We start from the raw sequence: 23,262 nt of genomic DNA on the forward strand, positions 1-23,262 counted from the left end.
ACCACCATTCCTTTGTTTGTTTATCACAGCTTTTTCTTCTTTTTTTTTTTGTTCTTTTTTTTTTTGCATAAAATGTTGGTCAAGTCCTGATTGAAAATGATTTTTCTTCATATATATCCTCTGGTTTCATATTAATTCATCTAAAAGGTTTTCACAGGCAAGAGTTCAGTTTTTTGTTGTCTTGGGTTGTACAGTAATAGCTCCTTGTTGTCGTCGCAACACCCTCCGGTTGTTTCAGAGGGCATGGTGGTGCGTATATCGAGGGGGTGGGGGGGGCGGCGAGTTTTCCTATGGCCCCTTCCCCTGAGTCAGGATGAGGCCACGCCCCCCCTTGCTGGAAGCCCCTCCCCCCAGTGCTATGTGGAGTCCTGATTGACAGCTTTCCCTCCGTTCATGGTGGGAGTCCCTGAGCTCTTCCTGGAGCGGTGCTTGTCCTCTATCTCATGCAGTGACGGCTCCCTGTACATACAAACTGTGTGGGCAGAGATGCAAAGGAGAGAGAGAGAGAGGGAAAGCGACGGAGGGAGAGGAAGAGGAGAGGACAAAGAGAGGAGGAGCTCAGAAAGAGGACAATGGAGAGCAGATTGAAGAGATGGATGCACAGACAGAGACAAGGTCAGGAGTGAGGCTGGGACAATTATACCAGGCTGAGAGGGATAAGACAAGGGAATTAGGGCAATGTCAGCACTTTTTTTTTTATCACACTGCTGGACAAGTTTTCACGATAATATCTATCAGATATTAGTGCGCTCCCACAAGAAACATATAAGAGGTTCAAAATAAATGTGCAACCACAACAGCTGAACAAAAGGGAAAGAGCTTCTTTAGCCTGATACTTGAAAAGTAGAGTCGGTTGAATGAATATTAGCTTTTTAACAAAAAAAACTGTTATTTTACAGATTTTTACTGTGTTGCTTAAATTACAGATAATACATATTGAAGTCACAGAAAAAAATGTTTATTTACCGTGCTAAACATATCACATATAGCACTTTATATGTATATATATATGTATATATATAGAGAGAGAGAGAGGGAGAGAGAGAGACCATCCAGCTTCATGAAGTGCTTTAATGCCACTCAGCTCTCGTCGTTTTACCATTTTCATCAGGAATGTGGATTTTTAAACTGAATTCACCTTCTTATACCCAAATTTGAGCAACCGGGCTTCTCTGAGAAGTCAGAAATGAATCAAGTGTAACATTCAACCACTAAAACTACTTTTTCTGTTCAGAAATGCAAGTAAATAACTAGAATTTGACATCTTAATCAAGAAATAATACTGTGCTTTACTACATTTTCTTTCTTTTTTTTATAAAACAGTCAATCTGAAAATTTATGGACAACAATAATAATTATATTTTAGCATTAAAAGTATAAATTTGGTTAAAGAGCATCTACATGATGGTGTATTAACCATTATAGAAATGAAAAATACTTTATTTATCCCAGAAGGGAAACTCAATAAATTAACTAAACAATTCTTAATAAAAATTGTTCTTATAATAAAATATAAATATAAAATATAAATATTACATATATAAAATATAAAAATAATTCTTAATAAAAAATTCTTAATAAAGAAACAGTTTTTTAAAAATCCTTATATTGGGTAGGGGTCTAACAAATTTGAAGAAGAAGAAGAAGGGCCAAACAGGTAAATAATGTCAACATCAAAAATCTATATTTTTATGAATAGTAATTCATTCTTTTATAATGTATGACAGTTCACAGTTTTTCTGTATTTACATCTGCTTAAAAAAATACCATTATTTTACATTTTTATTGTTATTGTCCCTGTTTTTTTAGTTTTTGTACATTACTGTATTTCACCTTTTTTTTTTTTTTAATGTGTTTTGGCATCTGGCACCATTACTGCCATTTTACCATTTGTATTTTTTATTTTTTATTTTTTTACAGCATCACTTGTGAGTGTAATGCTTTTCAAAGGCCAAATCTCAATGCAGCCTTATATCTTAGTTTTTAAAGAGGTACTGCATTGATTTATACTGAACAAAAACATAAACGCAGTATGTAATATTTTCTTAAATTGTATTCAATCTTTTTAATATTTAAATATTTGTTGTTCCGACACACAGCATCCTGACAACAGAACGTCATCATGAAACAATATGCACTATATTAGAAATGATAAAAGGCAGATGGAGAGTGAGGCAATACATCACAAGGTAAATTGTGTAGTGCCACACATCTGCAACGCACAGATGTAAAGATGTTGGCAAGTTAAATGTTGTCCGACTCTTTCTGAAGCACTCAGAGAAGTTGGCAGACATTCTTGGGCACAGAATCACATTGTCAGACATTGTCCATCCAAAGATGTCTAAAACTATTTCTCAGATGACAAATGGAGTCGCGGACATTGAAGCGTCCGGCTACGGCCCAAGCTGACTGCCAGCAGCCCGTTCTTGTCTTGTCTCATTTGAATAAAGCTGCATTTTAAGGTGACCTTTTATAGTCACCGGTCCAAGCCTGTGTACCGGTCACGCTTTTAACTTTTTCATGCTGCGTTCATATTTTTGTTCAGCGTAGTGTCGCACCTTCATGAAGCTGGAACGCTCACAAGAGACACATTTGAAAAGCAATGGCTGAAAATGAAACAGCAGATGCTTTTTACTGTGCAGCACGGGTCAAGCTCCGAAACCACTTGAGCCAACTTTCCCATAATACGACTCAATATTATCTTTCATTACACCTTTCAGGTCTCAGGCCAACCAGAATTTAAAAGTTTGAAAAATGTTCCTTTTTTTTTTAAACTTTGGAAAACTCTAGCAAAGCCAGAGAAGTCATTATAGACCTTTTTTGTTACTGGCGGACTGGCACTGGTGGAGCGCCGCCTTAAAACCAACAAACAGTTGTGCAAAGATGGATAGACACATATATACATTCTACTCTTTGTAGTAGCTAAGTATTGATTTCACCATATTGTCATTAAATGGATGCAAAATCATAATTTTTCAGGAATGCTGTCCAACTTAATGAGCATTAAAAAGATCGCTGTCAAAGTTGTTCCAAAAACATTTCTCATACCTTCAATGGGCCTGGGCACAAAGTGTGATGAGGGCTTAGTCTTCTTGACCCGGTTGCCCTTCATGACTTGCCCCTCCTTGGTGAGGCCAAGGAACCAGGCCCGTCCTGACTCCTGCTGCCGGTACACAGTGGACGAGTAGATCACGTAGTAGTTCTCGAAAACCGACTCCTTGAACTTACACTCCGGCGTGAACATCTCCTGCAAAAAAAAAAAAAAAACTTGCAAATATTCAGGGATTGCATACGGAATGAGTGAAAACTAATTTGCATCCACATCAATATCAAGGCGACATGCACAAATAAACAGCAGCGAAACAGACGGATGATCTTTTTTTTTTTTTTTAATTAATTCTTTTTGAAAAAAAAAAAAAAAAAAAGGGAAAGCTGTGTCTGTTTCACTCTGCCAATATTGGCTCTCATGAGTAGTATGTGGATGTTGCCAAGGTCAGAAAACATACTGTACTCATGCAAACACACACACACACACACACACACACACAAAATCCAAGTAATGAGAATCATCGCCTTATTAGAATAACAGTGAACAATGGGAGATGTTTATCTCTTGGCTTCATTATCAAAGCAATAAGTCAAGGATAAAGTCAAGGGGACACACACAGGAGGAGAGGAATGACAGGAAAAAAATGGAAAGAACCAGATACTGGATACGCTGTCAGGACCGAGTGCGGGTGCCAGATTTTCTGCCGTGACAGTGCAAGACAGGAAACAATGCTCTTGACTCTCTAATCCGTCGCAGATCAGAGTAATTTGGATAATCTGTTCAATTTTAATGAGGATAGCGGGGCGGCGCTGTTTTTTAAAATATGAAAAGTCAATGCGTAGTTTCCAAGCAAAATCTATATTTATTGAGGCAGGTGTGTGCTGATTAACGCGCGCTGACAAGGTGGATGCCAACCTCATCGCCCCCGACACCTCGTCCCCTCCTCGTCTGAACGCTTCCCGAGTGCACGGGGCTAAATTAAAAAACTAACAGTCAGTTTGAAGGGCGGGGAAGTCGCGTGTGTCCAAAATAGATGCAGGTGATGCAGAACAGCTGCTTCGGTGGATGTTGGGCCGTCTCAGCTGAGGCAGATTTTGTACTTTGTGTGTGTGTCTGTGTGTGTTTGTGTGTTTGTGTCAGTGCTGTATTTCATTCATTAATATCTCCTACAGGGTTGTGTGCCCTTTTAAGGTTGTCGATTTGACAGACAGCCCAATTCTGCTTCCCGCTGGAGGTGACTGGAGGTAGGTAGGTGTGTGCATGAGATAGATAGAGAGGGAGTAAAGTAGTGAATAATAAAGAACCAAGGAGAGGCTGGGAGAAAATATGTCAAAGGGTGCTCTAGGCAATTTTCAGGTGGTGTCCACTGAAGAATTAGTCATGAAAAGCAAGTAAAAGTGGCAGCTACACCGAAAAGGGATGTTGCTGTTGATTTTTTTATTGTCATTTTCAATGTTTAAAGCGCTGAACTGTGGGGACGTTCATATTGAGTTTCACTGTTTTGGATCAACACATAGCTCCTTACCAAAAACAGTGTGAAAATGTGCTTTTGTAATTCAAGAGAAATGACTATAGTATGCAGAAAACAACTCTAAAATAAGTGTTAATTGATTGTTAGTCAGTGTAGCAATCTGTAAAAAAAATAAATAAATAAAAATGTAAATGACACAGTATGTATATCCACATATACGCGACACATATTTTAGGTTATTTGCACATACAAGTAGAATATAGTAAGAAGTTTTCCCCTTTGATTACTTTTCAACAGAGCCGGCCCTAGGCATAGGCAGTATAGGCAAATGCTAAGGGCGCCGACATCCACCGGGGGGCGCCACAAGCTTGCCAGGCTAACTGACATGTATTCAGGCAAGTATTTGTTAACAAGCGCCGATGCAGTTTGTCTACCTTTACCAGTAAAGATGGTACGTTAGCGTCTTAGGTGCTAACGCTAGCAGCGAAGACATTAGCGTCTTAGCAGCTAACGTTCAAAGCAAAGACATTACGTTAGCGTCTTAGCTGCTAACGTTCGGAGCAAAGACGTTACATTAGCGTCTTAGCTGCTAACGTTAGCAGCAAAGACGTTAGTGAACCGTCTTCGCTAACGTCTGAAGACCACGGTAGAGGACCCGCATCGGCGCTTGTGGTTAAATATTTGCCTGAATACACGTCAGTTAGCCAGGGAGTGTCACAAAGACTTGTTTCTTCAGTTTCATTTAGTGTGTTGTTTGTACTTAAATAAAAGCTTGAATACATGCATACAGTTTGTGTTACTGTATGAAAATTAGGAGTGAAATTCACTGTGATGCTAGAGGGCGCAAACTACAATCTTGCCTAGGGCACCAAATTGTTCAGGGCCGGCCCTGCTTTTCAATATTGAATCATGGTCAATATAATTTGGCTTTTCATTGCCAGGGGTTTGCAAAAAAAATGACTCTTTCATGCCAAAGTGAAAACAGATGTTTACAAAGTCAATTAATTGCAAATAAATCAGTATTTAATAAATGCACCTTTTGCCGCAGTGACAGCATCGATGGGTCTCAATTAGCCTCGCGCATCTCGACACTGCAATTTTACCCCACTTTTCTTTGCAAAACTTCTCAAGCTCTGTGCTGTTACAGAGGAACGGTGAGTGAACAGCCCTTTTCAAGTCCAGCTACAAATTCTCGATTGAACTGAGGTCTCGGCTCGGCCACTCCAGAACATCCACCTTGTTGTCTATAAACTATTTCGGTGTAACTTTAGGTGATTGTCTTGGAAAACAAATCGTCTCCCAAGTCACAGTTCTCCTGCACACTGCATCAGGTCGACCTCCAGGATTTATCTTTCCAAGCCTTCCAGGGACTGCTGCCGAGAAGCGTTCCCACGTCATGATGCTGCCACCCCCATGCTTCACGTCGGGGGTGGTGTGATTGTCATTATGTGAAGAACATGGCATCTAGTCTAATGGCTACAAGGCTCAATTTAGTTCTCATCACGCTAAAAAAAAAGATCTTTTTCCATGTAACTCAAAGTCTCCTACATGCCTTTGGGTGAACTCAAGATTTAATTTAAACTTTTTTCAACAGTGTCTTTCTCTTTGCCACTCTCCATAAAGCTTTAACTCGTGAAGAACTCAGGCAACACTTATTGTAGTCTCTTATTACAGCCCGCTGAAGTCCTTGAGAGTAGTCATAGGTGTCTTGGTGGCCTCTCTCACTCGTCTCCTACTTGCTGGGTCACACAGTTTTTGAAGACGACCTGCTCTGGGGCAGATTTGCACAAGTGCCCTTTTCCCTCCATTCCTTAATGATGGGATTTAATTGTACTCCAAGGAATATCCAGCGACTTGGAAAGTTCCTTGTGTTCATCCCCCTGACCTATGCTTTCCAATAACCTTTTCACGTAGAGGCTCGGCATGTTCTTTTGTCTTCCTCCACGATTCACCAGCGACTGGACCTTCCAGATACATGCGTCTTTATATTACAATCGCTGAGACACATTTACTGCGCTCAGATGATCTCCATTCCACTAATCGTGTGACTTCTAGCACCAGCTGGCTGCACCTTTGTGTTCAATTTGATGAGTCACTTTAAAGGTGGTGAACACTTATTTCACAGTACATATTTTTAGTTCATTGGCATTACTTTGTAGAGATATGTTTTCACTTTGGCATGAATGAGTTTTTTGTTGTAAATTTCGTTAAAAATGATCTCAACCAGGATTAAACGCTGAAGGGCAAACTTCAAAGGGAGGTGAATGCTTTTCATTAGTACTGTAAATTTGCACTAAGTTGACGTTATGTCTCTGGCCACCTGACAAATCTAACTCTAATATTCACTCGGTCTGTTTTGCTCTCCGTCTCACACCTTACATGTAAAACGCACAGTCCTTTAAACCTTTGTGCACATAAAACCTCTTCTGCGCAGCTTTAAATTCATCCCAGTCAAGAGTGTGTGTGTCCAGCAACATAAGCCGTAGTGTGACGGCTCATTTATGAGATACAGCAGTGCTTAGCAGGCTGCGCAAAGGACTCGGGGAAGGTGAGGTCACATGGTCAGCGGTGTGGAAGCATCTCGCCGGTCAGCAGGAGGGAGGACAAGCTTTGTGAAAAGCTGGCGGCTGAGTTTATCTGGGCCTGCTGACACACTGTCAGGCAGCAGACATCTCTCTCTGGATCGGGGCGCTGGGGGTCACGTTGTGCCTGTCTGGCCGTGTGGGCGTTTGCGCGCGAACATATGTGTTTGAGTGGGTAGGGGGCAGACAGTGATACATTACACACCAGCAGGCTTCGTCCCCTCTTCATCTGTTTGGAGCCTGAATCAGGCTGAACACACACAAACCTACACTAACCCCCACGGAAACACATGGGTGCGTTCTACTACCCTTCACAATCAGCCAATTTGCTTTGCTGACACGCTGTAGATTCCCCTCCAAAATTTCTTCACAAGGACAATGCTCTGTTACTGTCCATGTAAAGGCTTGGAGCAGTTTAGAAAGCACCCTGGCTGTGGCTTGGGAATGATAGGGGTGGAATGTAAGTGACTTTGAAGTCTTTGACAGAGTACCTTGTTTGTGGATGACTGAGTAGAAATATGAGGTGAAGAGACGGGGTCAGCGACTAGTGTGATTAATGAGATCTCCTTAATGGACACGAACCGCGGAACCACGCAGACACGAGAAGAAGGCACGAAACAAAACGCATTAGCGAACATGTACGCACGAAACTCAACACACATGGGCTCGCACATTAAAATGCACGCCAACAAGTTCGCCTTGTCGATTCCCCTGCCAGGGATAGACGATCAATCACAGTTGTTAGTGCCACAAAGGAAAGAAAAATTGAAAAAAAAATAGACGTGCCACATTTCAGGGCTAACAGCCTGCGCTTAGTGATAGTAAACTAATTACAGGGGACGCTTATTTATATTCTGTGGTGATTTGAAGGAGAAAGGCGAAGGACTTGTTGGCGAAAATCGTCATGTGAGTCACATGGCACCATTAGGAGTCCCTGCATGGAGCTAAAGATAAATAAAGACAATAAACAATAAACTGCGGGCTGAATATAAATGTTTTGGCCGCTTCCACACACTTAACACCATTTTTCTTAGACAAAAGGTTGCCACCTGAATTTACTGCTTCTTCTAGTTTAAAGGAGGCAGGTGTCATTCACGGGAGAAGCAATTTATAGACAGTCTTTTGAGTTTCTGCGCACCAGTGGCGCAATTGGGTTGGGCTGCACAATATATCGTTTCAGCATCGACATTTTAATGTCGGTAGTGGTCGCAGTGCAGGAAGAGTAAAAAAATAATATATACTTATAAGATACAAAAGAAAACTCCCACTCATTTACCACGACTGATTAACAACAGAAGTCTGCGTCATGGAACTCAAGTTAAAAACAAAAAACAGATTCGATGTGCGGACAGATGAGCGAAGTATAGGATAGAAGAGAAGAACGATCCGCACACCAAAAACAGGCTCCCTTATACAATTTATTGGCGTGTCGTTTCGAGCAAAATGCTCTTCCTCAGACTGCTAACCATTAGACTGAGGCTGCCATCTTAAGTACCCATAGTGCACAGCATTCATCACGTGGTACATCGGCAGGTACTACTTTTTGATTGTTCTTCTCTTCTTTTCTCATTTTGACATTTTGTGATCCAGCACCCAACCCAGTGGGCCTCGGGGATGTGCGTCCCTTTCCTTCTTTAGACTTTTACGAAGTATAGGATAGAAGCACGGAAAAGGAAGACTTGATTGCAAAAACAGCTGTCACTTGTGTTAAAGTTGTCCAGCGTCTCCGTCTGCAGCATCTTACAATTGTCGTCACTACACAAGGCAACATATCTGACCATTTACAGCATAGCACTACAAAACTCTCTGTGACAAGTGCAAAGCCACATCTGAATGCTATCCAAGGCAAATAACTGTTTTGGTTGCACTGCGAGAAAGGTTCCAAACAGCTTTTTTTAAATCTTTTTTTTTATCCGCCATGCAGACGCACTCCACTACAAAACCATCCCAAATCACTCTTGAATCATTATTCTTTCCAAACACAGTTATGTGAGTCATCTGGTGGAAATGCATTTTTTTTCATATCGCAGTCTGTATTGCTGAAAAACAAAAACATTTGCCACATCGAGTTGTTTTTTTTTTCCAGTGTTATGCAGCCCAGCAAATGATTTGATGAGCGGGTCCCCATTTTGTCTAAAAGCACACTGGTGATGCAATACACAAATGACAAAGTGTAGAGATGCAAATTTACCAGCGGAACAAAAAACAAATAAAAGAGTAAATTAGTAAAAGCTGAACATTAAAATCAGCTCGTAGTTACTTCAGCAAATGGACACATCTATCAAAAGGGGCGCCTTTTCCTCCGTATAAAGTATTTGCAAACCTAATAAATCCAGAATTGTTTATATCAAATGGTAAATGGTTTGCACTTATATGGCGCTTTTTTTCTACCTTAGTGGTAATCAGAGCGCTTCACAATGTGATATCAAATGTGCAATAGTTTGTAATCTCCTTCTTCCATGCCTTTGATTGTGCATGTGTTCTGCATGTAGCCTCCCCCTCCCTCGATCGGAGGAACTGTGTGACATCGCTGGCAGGACCGTGCATCGTGTCATCCACATGCATGTGCAAGCGCACGTGTGTCCTTGTTTGTCTGCTCAAGATAAACAAAATGGGGGCCACTCCGGCAGAAAAACAGCTCCAGTGCACCGCCAGAGCTCAACATCTCCATGGGGAAACCTTTAACTGGCTGCGAGTTATTTTAATGTCAGCCATCTTTTTTTTTTTTTGTAATACCGAGTATCATCTGCTTCTCTGGATTTCAGGTTCACTTAATTTTGGAGCCAGCTGCTGCAAAATGTCAGACACAAGCAAACAAACACCCGGTGATTCTGTACATTCAGACAGATGTAAGTGAGGCGATATGTGTGTCGGGGGGTTTTGTAGAAGGTGGGGGTGCAAGTGTAGGAAATGTAAAATGAAACACAAAGAAGGAGAACAAGATGTAATGGATATGAAACTGGGTTGCCAACAGAACTGAGCCGAACGCATCCTGAATCCAAATTAGCTACTGGCTCCATGTGAGGAGGGAGGTAGCTCTCCGGCTCTGCATTAAGGAGCTGCCGACAGGCGTCCTTTGACTTTGGATAAAGATGTGGAGGAAATGGGGAGGACCTCAATTTAAATATGGGCCTGAGCCATTGGTGTATCTGAGAGATTTGGCCTCTGTGACAATCCCAGGCCTGCCGTGGAACTCCCGGTGTGCTTATTATTATTCTCAGAGAGATTCAGGTCGGGGATTGTCTAGACATTACTTAAACTGAAAAACTCTCTTTCTCACTTTTCTATCGCTGCCCTCCCCTCCCTGTTTATCTTTTTCTCTGTCTCACTCTGAAAGTCAATCAGGTTTTCTTCCGTCCTTCCTAAAGTTCTTCCAAAGAGGACATTGATGCTAAATAGCTAAATCAAATCACAAACATGTGTTAAAGGAAGACTTTCTTTCCTCCTTCCTTGTGTGTTCTTACTGTCCTATTTTTTTTTTCTCTTTTCATTCCAGAGATCGCTGGCAATCCATCAGCTGTCACACAGCCAACAGATACATGCAACTGCACAGTGTGCACGTGCACTGAAGCCGTTGGTCAAGTAATCAGTCAGCAAAGTGACAGACGATCATTCACCAAACATTCAAAATAAATTAGCAGTTGATTTATCATTCATGAAGCAAAGATACCTGAGTGTTACCAGCCTTTCAAATGCAGTTTGAAGATTTAGAAATGGGGTTTAATGTGTTTTTTTGTGGGCAAAACAATCAAGTAATTAATAAAACTGAACAAAAATATAAACGCAACATGTGATATTTTAATTGCCTGACTGCAGCCCTAACTAACAGCACATTCTCAGTCTTTTTCTTGTCGTCTGTGGCGTCGTGTCACTCGACTAAAGCTGCATTTTTAAGGTGGCCTTTCATCGTCGCTGCACACAGGAGCGTCTGTGTTCTTGTCACGCCACCTGATCATTGTCCTCTAAAGCCACACCTGACCAGGATGCGAATCAACCCAGCGGTTGAGAAGCCGGTCACCGGCTGAACCCCTTTTCTAACCAACACGAATAAGAACTGAAACTTTTCAAAGCACAAAAGAAGTCCATTTGCATGCTGCATTGTACATTTTTGCTCGGTGTAATATCTACCAATTAGCTGCAGCCCCACTGCACCGACCAAAAAAAAACACACACAAATGACTTTTTTGTTCCAGTGACAGAAAAAGAGCAAAGCCCGGCTGTGAAGCAGAGCCTGCTTACAAATGCTCATTGTCGTTTGTCAAACAAAATCTGAACCTCTCCCTGACCTTCCACACCCCTCTCTCTCTCTCTCGCTCGCTTACTGCTCTCTCAGGGCCCTCGGTGAAGGTTTTACTGTGACTCATTATTTGTTTCTGTGACATAAATAACAAGAAGTGAAATTTGTAGTCGACGGAGAGAAAGGACGGACAGATAGATAGATAGATAGATAGATAGATAGATAGATAGATAGATAGATAGATAGATAGATAGATAGATAGATAGATAGATAGTGAGCGAGTTCCAAACAGAAAGAGAGAGAACAGTGGTTACTGCTGTGCTGTAAACTAGGTCATATTGAGTGTTATAAATAATGGAAGGGAACTCTTCATTGTAGATGCTCAGCCCCCACGCACTTTATCGCTAAACACTCCACATAAGCAGCATCACCCTGCTCACCCTCGGCTACATCAGCTTCCAATCAGCAACGTGCCTCAACAGTGAGCTCTGCACTCCGAGCAAAGACAAGCCAAAGCGGCGACCGGCACATATGTAACCGCTTAATTGATCAACAGCAATAGTAAAACTTCTACCCCCCCTGCCTTCTCAGATACCTGACGGCGAGATAAAAGAGGTAAGGCTTTCTCCGACGCAACTTCTCAGAATCATCGCAAACGCGCGGCAAGATGAAGCTTGTCGCATCCCCCCCGCCTCCCCTCCTCTCCAACCTCTGCTAACAAGACGGAGCAAAAGAAGCAGGGAGAGGAAAAAGGAAAAGGGAGGGAGCGTTAGAGAGGTAGGAGGATATCCCTCAGTAATTATCTCCCACGGGAGCGAGGGGAAGAGAGAGAGCTGTGCATCTCTGCTCTCAGATGTAAGGAAGACAAAACAAGACAAGCAAACAAGCAGGGAGAAACTTTTTTTTCTTTTAGTTTGGAGAGACACAAAAGTGGAATGGAGACCTTGAAGAAGAGAGAGAGAGAGAGAGAGAGAGGGGAGCAAGAGTGAATTTAAAAAAAAAAAGGAGGTGGGGGAGGAAAACGATCCGGATAAATAATAATAAAAGTAAATGTGAATATGAGGAATGGAAGCGAAGGACTTATTTTATAGCCGTGATTGCACCATGAGAGCTGTCGTAAAAGTGTGAATAAAGAACAGAAACGTTCCCCTCGGCCGCCCTCACTTCTGAAACACTTCCTCACATTGTCTATCACGCGCATAATCTGTGGTGTTAAATGAAACAGATAAATAACGGGAATTAGAGAGAGGCTCTCATCCGACGCTCTGCAGTAATTTCATCTGTTTCTGAGAAGTCTGTGGCTCTCCGAGGCTTACGAGGCCATCCGACCTATCGCTGGCGTTTTTTGCTTACCGATGCTAATTTTTCCCAGCTTCACGTCCTCCATATGGCCAGAGAGTGCATCGACTTCGTGGCTTTAATTAAAACCGGTCTTACGACTATTACTGCAGGAATGTGCTCCCTTTCTACCGAACAGCCTCTCCCTTGTGATAGAAGGGGTCAAAAAAATCTGCTCCCGCGCCCATAAAAGCGATGGTTAAAATGACAAACAGGGAGTCATGTTTGTCAAGCAGAAAGCCGCCGTTTGACACCGAGGTACTGAATCACTCGTAATTAAGAATAATCGCGGGCTCTGACGCAAATGATGATTTCATAAATGGTGGGTGTGGATGTGAGGGTCACAGAGTATCCAGAACTTAAAATTCAATTTGATAAATGAAAAGATTGCTTGTCTGGGCGCTATTAAACTTTAATTAGATATAGATAGGTGGGTGGAGGGTTATTATAAGCTTCATAGTAGGGATGCGAATTGTGTGCTTGTTTATGAGCCTTTGGTTATGAATGAATCCGTCCACCTGGGTGAGTCATAGCAGCCTGCGCATTTACTGTACGTCCTTCCCTGAACCCGAGAGTGGCTCATACATCTGTCGGAAGCACCGACTTGTGCTCAAGTTGTACTGAGCGATAGAAGGCCTCTTGTTCCGAAACGACGACACCGCGAATATTTAAGCGCACATTTGAAAAATAAAAGCAACGCGTTTATCTGATCCGCATCGAACCGTCCGTCCTCCCTCACAGTAAAGCGGCTCCCTTATCAATAAACGCAGCAGACGCCGGCTCGCCGTGTCCTTCAAGTATTTTTATGAGTGTTTTAAGAGAGAAAAAAGTTTGATGGGCAGTTTGTGAATTCCAGCTCTCGCCAGTCATTCATCACGGCCGCCTGGCAATCAGACCGACATCACCGAGTCCCTCAGCAGAGCTTTGTGGTTAATGCAGTCCTCCCAGCTTCTTTCTTTCTTCGGTAACACTATCTTCTTCTCATCAAGTGGATTGCGAACCATAAGACTCGAGGTTATATAACCGTGCCAACTGGGATATCTCCCTGCCTCTGTTTCTCCGTCTATGCCTCCCATCACATCTCTCTCCTGCTATCTTACAAACACTTTCTCCCTCTACAACTCATGTGCTTTTCTCCAGCTGACATCCGTGATCTGTCGCTGGCTCACGTGTGCACCCCACAACGGCCTTTAAATTATTAAACTATCAATCCCAACAACACTCCCTGCTGAGTATTTCTGCCGATGAGAATGGGAGAATCCTACCCTTTTGTTAAGGTTAGTGCAAGACTGTTGTCATGCAGTAATTTTGTCTAATGGGAAAAAATGAAAGGCTACATTTAAAAATGACTTTTTTTTTGCAGGGTGGCATCCTTTCATGACAGCAGGAACACTTAACAGATGAAACAAAGAGGAGTTAAACAAAACAACATCAACCTAAAACAGGAAATTCAATGGAATTTTTTTTGCAGCTGCATAACGAGCCAGTGAGAGAAAAGAAAAAGCAATTTTAAAAAAGGCTGAGTACTGAACTTGATGTCAAATTAAATGTAAAACATGTACAGTGCTGCTTCAACAACAAGGGGTGTGGGGTGGTGGTGGTGGTGGTGGTGGTGTTGGTTGGTGGTGGTGGTGGTGGTGGTGGTGGTGGGGGGTAATAAGTGCTGCACAGCAACACAAAGGCACATCTGAAGAGCTCTTGAATTGAGCAGAGATGAAAGGCTTTGGAAGAGCTGAGTCTGTGCTGCAGTGGGATATTAAAACAGACAACAACCAGAACAAAACACAACACGTGTAAACGAACGAACACGCATCGGCGCGCAAACACACACACACACACACACACACGCGGGCAAGCAACCCGACCGGAGCGAGAGGTTCGCGTCTTACCGAGCTGTAGAGCATGCCCTCGCCATTCATGGCAATGTAGAAGCCGCTCTTCACCCCCTGGATGGCCACCACTCTCAGACCCACAGGGATAAGATTAAACAGGGCTGCAGAGCAGACAGAGCAGAGGGAGAGGGAGAGGGAGAGACAGACAGTTACAAAGAGCCAGAGACAAAAGGGAGACATCAGACAGAAAGGACAGAATAGGACAATTGAGTTTTCACTTAACTCTTGTAGACAACGACAGCCTCTGATCTCTGTTCTTTGGCTATCTGTCAGCAGCAAAGTGAACAGTACAGGACGTGGACAGTGGGAACACTGACGTACTTCACAGGGAGGCGTTAACAATAAAGCAGAAATCCAAAACTTTACGGTGACAGCTAACCGAGATGATGACAGACAAGATGGCAGAGCATCCCGTGCACCCCTATACAGCCAACTATAGTCGAATTAAGAGTTGCCGGATGATGTAGATTTTGCAAAACCAAAGTAATTGCACACTAATTAACATTTACGTGACTTTGTTTGAAATGAGGTTTAATAGCAGTGCATAGTTCAACAGTTGCTAAAGTGCTGGTCTTGTGTTTTCAAGTCTTCTCCGCAACATTAAATATTCAGCAAATATTAATAATCAATGCACAACTTCAGAAGACACAGACACAGACAATATTTATTAAGAGATTAAGTCAGCTCATCTCCCTCGTCTCTCCTGCGTGAGTGCGGTTTAATCGGATTTCACTGAAAGTGGCCTTTAACATAAGATGGTGGTCGCCACGTAGACGGCATCACCTCCGAGGCACCGGAAAAAACTGCAGAAAACCGTTTCGAGACCCCCGTCTATCATCGCGGCGTATCTCTGCAGCTTCTTCTGTATCCGAGGGCTGAACTGTGACCTTCATTGGCTCCGGTGTGGGGCGAGGGTGTGAGGACACGCGTTATGTGCTGCAGACTCCCTGTTTCGTTGGAATGATTGTTCTGCAAGTGCCGATGGGGACTATCAGATAAAGCTGGCAGGGAAAAGAGGAGACGTGCCAACGCGGGTCTGTCCTACGAGCAGATTCAATTTCACTCAATAAATATCGACGCGCCGCTTTCGCCTGCCAATGGTTTAACCCTGCCCTCGGGCCACTGGTGTGGCTGATACACACCGGCCACTCTTGCGGATACCCTTGAGGTCCAGATATTTGTCGTATAATGGCAGAATATGAGTCCTTTAGCACCTTTAATTTTGTTTTCTCAGGCTCTTATTTCGTCTCTTCTCTCTTTCTTCCTCTCTGCCATCCTTCTTCCTCCCCTACTGTCATGGCTGTTTTGCCTTTATCGTTCCTATGACTAGCAATGTCTTGTCAGAGGCACCATCCGCAGTTCAGCCTGGCCTGAGAAGTGGGAGGGAAAAAAAATTTATTAAATACGGCATCCTACTACACTATTTTGCTATAATTACAATCTGCTGTCCATGATCTCATTTGCCTGCCAAAAAATTAAACAACTGACAAGAGCTGTCATTCGGCTACTTTCTAAATGTGCAGCTTTTTCTATTTTCAGCTCCCGCACTTGATAGATTCCATAATTACAACTGCACTGACTGCCGTTGGAGTACCTGATGGCTATTCTGAAGTCGATTCTTCGACCTTAATAACCTCAGCCCTATCTCTCACGGAGAAATAAAAAAAAAAAAAAAAAAGGCAGAGACTCGGCCGGTGCAGGGAGAGTCAAAAGATTTGCGGGGATCTTCTGTCGTCAAAAAAAAAAATGGGTTCAAACAACCCAATAAAGCAAAACCCTTGAAATGGCAAGTCTTCCAGCGGTGTAATCGGCTACGAGCAAATCCTATAGGTAGGCTAAAAGGAAGCACATTTCATGTGAGGAATACTAGCGCAGCAGGAAATAAACCCTGCAGGAAAGGGTTTTAAAAGACACCGAGCCAAATTTGAAATGCCAAGGGCACGTTTCCAAATGTAGAGAGAAATCTAAAGATGAGAGAGTGTGCTTACATACAGTGTTTATTAGTTTATGACTTAATATTATGTTTCCCCGACGCCTCCTTGAAACTGAAAGTGCTTGAAATTAGCGGCTTCGGTTAATAAAAGCCTTTCTCCGTCCCATCCGTCAAGCCCAGAGCATCGGGGAAGAGATGGAGTGTGAACGCGTGATGCTGCAGGTGTCTCATAACCAGCAGTATCTTTCTGGAGCCTCGGAGTGTGCAGGTAATTACTGCAGGCGATCAACTGATGACAATCAAATTAATAACTGTTCAAATTTGAACATGGGATGTTAATTAATTGGACGGTGTAACACAGCCCTTGCGGTTAGCTAAGCGTAGCTCTGCCAGTCAGTCATGCTTACCCCTTCAGTGATTTTACATACTTGTACCGCACATCGAGGCAGGAACCTTCTCTTGTATTCTATCCGGCACTTCTCACATTTTGCTGAACATCTAATAAGGTCTCACTCTTCAAAAACCATGGTTTGATTAAAGCAGAATTCCATTATCTTTTTTTTTTTTTTTGATGCATTTTTCCACACATTTTCTGCTCCGTCTCAGCACTTATTGTCATTCCACGAGGAAATAGAGCAAATAATATAAAATGGAATCCACGCGCACTCTGGGTTCGGGTCACGCCTAGTATGCAGGCTGCATCATGCTCCCATCGGTTCCAGCGAACCACCCCCTGAAACTAAATTACTGTATTCCATGTGCTGCTGCTGCTGCTGCTGAGGATGCTGCAGGTCAGAGGGTTTTGTGGTTCAAGGGTGGAGATAATCTATTATTCTAATAATCCAGCTGGACAATCAATAGCTCAGTGCAAGACCTGAATACCAATCTTCATCCATTTCTCTCACTCCGAATCACTCTTTTTTTTTCTCCTTTCTCTTTCTGTCTCCATCTTCTGCTCAAAAACACTTCAAAATTCCTCTCGCAGCACCTCCTGCTCTCCTATGCTCTCTCTACGTCTTCCCTCGCACTGTCTCTAAGCTCGAGGCATCTCATATAAAGAATTATTCATTGGATACAAACGGAGAAGGTGGTATTTTTAGTTTGCTGTGGTTGAATTATTCACTGCATTCCACCATCCTTTGGCCAGCGGGACTGCTTAACTAGGAGGATTACCTAGAGGTGGGGAAACCCTCGCATACAACAGAAAACCTCACCAGCCAAAAACCCCTTCAGAACACAATGGAGGCCCCCAAAAAGAGGCTATTTGTTCAAGGCGCACAGAGGAAACGCATTACGTGGATGTTGTTTTCATACTTTTTCCCCCTCATTGAGTAATCCATTTTCTCCCGACGACCCTTCTCTGCGCCGTAAGTAGTCCTCGCTCAGGATCCATCTCATAGTAAAATATAAAGCGACGAGTGACAGGGAGAGGCCGTTCTTTTCACCGCATGACTGCTACGGTCCAGCAGCTTTGGCTCTGGCTTCCTTTAAGATTGGCAGGATGTTTCAGAGAAGAAAGGTCATGATTGGTTTCCTGTCTGGCTTCACTCCAGTCTCTGAGTGTCATCATTATCGCTTTGACGACCATTCTCCGCTGACACATATCTCTTCCTTGAACCTTCATGGGGAAGTCTTACAAAAGCATATATGTTTTAGACGGATTTCGCCCTCTTCTGTTCTTGCGGAGGTGGACCAAGGAAGGAGGGGGGGGCTTTAGGGGACCGTACCCTGGAGACTATTTATCCACTGCAGTCCACTATGGAAAGTCGATCGGTGGTGAAATATTGCGAAGTAGTGGCTCGGGGAGGGATCTTTGTAACAAGGAGTGAAGCCGTGGGAATACAGTTGTTTCAGGCAATGGGTTTTTCCAGGAAGGGAAATCTGCTGCGATAATCACATGTGATTTGGAGCTGTATCAATCAGCACAATGTGACGCGTGGAATCATGCAGTGTAACACAGTAGAAATGGTTCACTTAGTGAGACCCTGGGATGCTGCAATTTATGTTACATATTTTAAAAGCAGAACCTCCGTTATTATTGCCTTCACAAACAGTAAAACTTACACGGTTGAGAAGCCAGACTAAGAATACATAAAGCACTTGAGTAGGTTTTTTACACGTTCATATCCACGCATGCTATTGCATAACCAGATGTAGAAACGATGGCTTTCTGCCTTGTGGAATTTGTTGAACAGTCCCCTTTAAAACTGTACATTTTTTATATAGATAATCCAATTTAGTGAGGGCGTCTTAAACTAATTTCGGTGCGCTTTAGGCTGCCCAAATAGCATCAGTTACATAAGAATTAAAAATGATAAAGCATACGAAATGTGGTAATGTATTATATAACCAACTGACTCACAGCCATTAAATGTTTTATGCTGGAAGCTGTAGCTTCCATAATGCTCCACTCACTGTTGTCGCTGTTCTCGTCCTTGCTGCCGTCGATGGTTCCATCCGGCTGCATCTGCAGGTAGAAGCCCTGCTGGCTGAACAGTCGTGTCACGATGCCTTTCAGCTGTGGCTCTGAAACGCACACACGTACGCACACACAGACAACACGCACACATGCACACAAACCGTCGGCCAAGCCGCAGCCCCATCCCCACCAAGAATATGTCAGAACGGCAGTCTCACAATCATGACAAAAACATACAATTCAGCAGATACCTTCATGTTTTTACACCCCCAGATGTTTATATCAAGCTATTTCAAATGCTGAAATCATCACAAAGACACAAAATGTAGTGTATAATTGATTCAAATGTGGCAACTTGGCTGTGGAAGATGGACTGTACCAGCGGAGCAATCTTTTCGGTCTTAAATAATGCATTTAAAAATATTTACGGGTGTGTTTACTTGCTATATATATTAAAACTGTAAAATGTAGTTCCATAATCTTGTCTCTAAACATAAAATCGTAAATATCCAGTTAGAATGAATCCTTTTTTTGAAGCAATCTTAGTATTCTCGTGGGTCAATCCAGCTTCCACATTTGCCCACAAATAAAAAAGAAAACAAAAAAAAACGTACACTTCTTTTGCATAACCCTTACCAGCGGTTGGATATCAATAATACTATGATGGACAGTTTGCTATGAATCATCTATTGCACCACATAATCCCATAAAAGGGCTGTTCGACCGAAGGCTTTTACAATGAGAACACCATAACAGAAAATCAATGAGAATGCTGTCCCCTCTCATAATGAATTAGTGTATCCAGTACAGCGATGTGATTGTTTTCACCATTTGGAGACCCTTTTAAAATCACATTTAATGCACACTGACATGCCAGTGGTTTCTTTATTTGGTATGAAGCAACTGTGCATTTTGGAGATGATGTGACTGACATTGAATGAAATTACTCTCTTTAACAGGCAGGTTTTGACGTGCTTCACTCCAAATGATCCCGTTTCTTACGTTAAACTGACCTAAAGTTTCTCGGAGTTTTACAATAACCCTGAACCGACCTCCAACTTTTGGAGGGTATGACTTCTGGCACTCGGCCAGAGTGCTGCTCAGAGCACTCCACATTTCAGGGGAGCAGGTGGAAACGAGGATTAGCTCAGGGATGAAGAAGCCTCTCACCCTCCGGCAATGCCTGGGAAAGCTATGTTTATCTGAGGGCCAATGTACATACAGTCTCCACGGTCTGTCAAACGTCCAGCAGGGTTTGTTTTGATTGTATATAAAAGCAGACAGGAGAAGAAGGAACCGAATGACACCGTTAGTACAAAAAAAAAAAAAAACAGACCTGGATTATGGCTTTTCAGAGGAAAACGCTCGAGGGCTAAAACTGCATTGTTTGATTTATCTTGAAAACCACGTTGAGATCAATGAAACTCATTTCCAGTGCAGATAAAAGAAAGGATAGACAGTAAATATATGCAGTCATATTTTCTAAAGGTTCGCTGTGAATAATGAAACTCTGATGTGTTGTTGTTGTTTTTGTTTTTTGGCAAAAGGCTGAGATGTTGAGACATTGAAAACCGACAGCAGCATCGACGCTGCAAGTTACAAATCTTTGTTTATTCTCAGTTTGTCTGACAAAAGGAACAAATTATGCATTTTGTCAGAATTTAATTGGCGCTTAGTTTCATTTTTAAGTGCCTACGTAAACACTGAGTGACTGAGAATGCTTTCTTCGCAGGCATACATGGTTTGATAAATCATGTATGTGATTGGAATAAAGTAACATGAGTGAGGCTGACTGTTCTCCAAGGTCATAACAAGACTTGGAGGACAAGCGATTCATTTCAGTCCAGTCAGGCACACAGAAAAAAAAACAAAAACCCAAATGATTTGGTTGGAGAGAAACATTTCCAAAGTCGGTATCAGGAGAGAGAGAGAGAGATAGTTTTAGATCTGTCTTCAACAGTAATAACAGATGTTAAGTCTTTGCTTGAAAGCTGATTACTGCAATAATTACAGCATGAGCTCTATTTATATTGTACCCGAGACGAGAGCTCAAAGAGAGACGAAGCTAAGTAGTGACCCCCAGCGAGAGCGGGTTCTGTTCAACTGTACATCATCCTGACCATCAATCCCCAACTCACCTACCCCTGGGTTACTGCCATCAATTCCTGGGACAGGCCCTTCATCATCCATCACGAGCAGGGGTGAGGAGAATGCGAGTGTGTTCCCGCATGTTTCTGCTTGTGTGTGTGTGTGTGTGTGTGTGTGAAAGCACATGGGAGTGTACACACCAGTAAATCACATGTGATAACTACACTTTCATAAATTAGGGCCTCCGTACGGGCCGAGCAATCGCTGACGGCTCATCAGTTCCAATCATTTAGCAGAGAGTGTGCACTACATGGTGTGCGCTTGCATGTGTGTGTGTGTGTGTGTGTGTGTGTGGCTGTCAGGCGAACTCCAGAGCCTTGCAACATGTGTTTGTGAGTGAAAAATGTCTCTCAGCGGCAACATACGTGAGATCATCCGGCGAGTGTATGGGCCATTAGAACGTCAATAGATTTACTTCATACCAATACAGAAGGACAAAAACATTTAGGTACGTTGACAAATGGCGTCATGACCATGGGATGGTGAATGATCACCTGCTCTGATATAGTGTTTGACGGGGGGGTGGGGGGAGAGAGGTACACCAATATACACTATACAATAAAGAAACCTCTACTACACAGATTTACAGACATAGAACGAGGAGCGAGGATAAGGACTGATCCGACATTGACTGACAAAGAGAATGGGACAGAAACAAAAATGAAGGAGAGGGCAGAGAGAGGCTAGAGGTGAGCTTTTTTTTTTGTTGTTGTTGTTTTAAGCTCGAGGGAAGAAACAGGTACGAAATTAAGCCGAAAGAATCCAAGAAAGCCACACAGAAGGAGGGATGAAAGAAAAAAAAAATAACAGAAGAAGAAGAGGATCAGCAAAAAGGGGAGAGGGTCGTCGGCTGTCAGACAGGTGTGTTGAAGCCCCCAGCCCCACCCTCCCCCTCCCCTCCCCCCTCCCCCTCCCTCCCTCCCTGGCCGGGTAGGGGAGAGGGGGGGTGGGAGGAGAGAGGAGGAGGGGGGGGTGTGTTAAAAAGTCGACATGGGCGCGAGATGGGGTGGAGACGAAGAAGAAGAAGAAGAAACACAGCACACACGGATGGAGGCTGAGCTACTGACCTAGCCTGCAGCCCTTATGGGACACCTGTGGAGGTTTCGAGGGTGCATCTTACGAAGGGGGGAGGATAGAAGGAAAAACAACAGTCTTTTAAACAGGCAGAACTCATCAATGCTCCAGTGTATCGGCTGTTTATAAGCAAATATATGGTAAAAAGGCATCAAGTGGAAAGAGATATCAATTAGAGAGAGGACATTACAGCGCTGGGTCTGTCTGGAGTTGCTGTACCTACCTGTCCAACAGAGTCTGGAGGCCTGACTGCCCTGCTGTCTGTCTGTCTGCTTATTGTTTCTATTCAAACCAACTGAGATTGTTAGATGAAGGCTTTTTTTTAAATTATAATTTAGTATTTTGTCTGTCCGTCTGGCTGGCTGGGTTGCTGTCTCCCTCCTTTTCTGCCTTAAAAAATTGATGTCCGACTGTCCGCTTTGCCTCATTCCTCATCAGTCTGTCTGTCTGGTGATGAGGGGGGGGCTACGGTGGACCTGACTGTCGATCATCCACAGCGACTGGATCTATCTGGATGGAGGGAGTTGGGGAGGGGGGGTAGGTTGACTGCTCACTTGTTATCTGTGCACCAGGACACAAGCAGTAGAATTTAAAAAATAAATAAAAAAAGAGGGGGGGCTAATGCCATGAGGTGTAGTAAGGGAAGGGAGCCTATGTATATATCAATACAGCCAAGAGTAGCTCTTAATCACTACAGCTATACCTCCCTTCACTGCAGTAAAAAGGAAAAAAAAAAAAAAAAAGCTCCCCTCTCTGCAATAAACATTTAACCATTAAAAACATTTAATCTCAAAAGAGCCTTGGTGCACTGCGGTGCAACTTCTGTATCTCCCCTCCGTAGCCCCAATCTGCATTAATATTGAATTAGGCAGTTTAAAGCAGCCTCTTTTTTTTTTCTGGAGTGTGTATTCAAGTTGCGTGTGTGTATATTGTGTTTGGAGGAAGAGGAGGAGGGAGGGAAGAAGAGAGGGAGGGGGTGAAAAATTAAGTGTGCAAAATCGAAGGCTTTAAATGTATTATATGGGATGTTGGAAGAGAGAGGAAACAGTGGCATCAATTTTGTCTCGGGGTAATTGATTATTCTGATCAGAGCACTATCAGAATGAATAAGGACGGGGG

At 43.0% G+C, this 23,262-nt stretch overlaps 1 protein-coding gene across 1 annotated transcript in view; it reads right to left on the reverse strand.

The window, feature by feature from the left end:
- Positions 1-356: 356 nt before the first annotated feature.
- fgf12a (fibroblast growth factor 12a) overlaps positions 357-23,262 on the reverse strand; it is a 29,628-nt gene continuing 6,722 nt past the window's right edge. The window contains exons 2-5 of the mRNA XM_008292511.1: positions 18,918-19,028; positions 14,567-14,670; positions 3,049-3,247; positions 357-472 (exon numbers count right to left, since the gene is read on the reverse strand). Of these exons, the coding sequence (XP_008290733.1) occupies positions 357-472; positions 3,049-3,247; positions 14,567-14,670; positions 18,918-19,028 (530 nt within the window). The remainder of the gene's footprint in view (positions 473-3,048; positions 3,248-14,566; positions 14,671-18,917; positions 19,029-23,262) is intronic.

Source organism: Stegastes partitus, unplaced genomic scaffold, assembly GCF_000690725.1.
Source record: "Stegastes partitus isolate 25-593 unplaced genomic scaffold, Stegastes_partitus-1.0.2 Scaffold815, whole genome shotgun sequence".
NCBI classification, from domain to species: Eukaryota; Metazoa; Chordata; class Actinopteri; family Pomacentridae; genus Stegastes; species Stegastes partitus.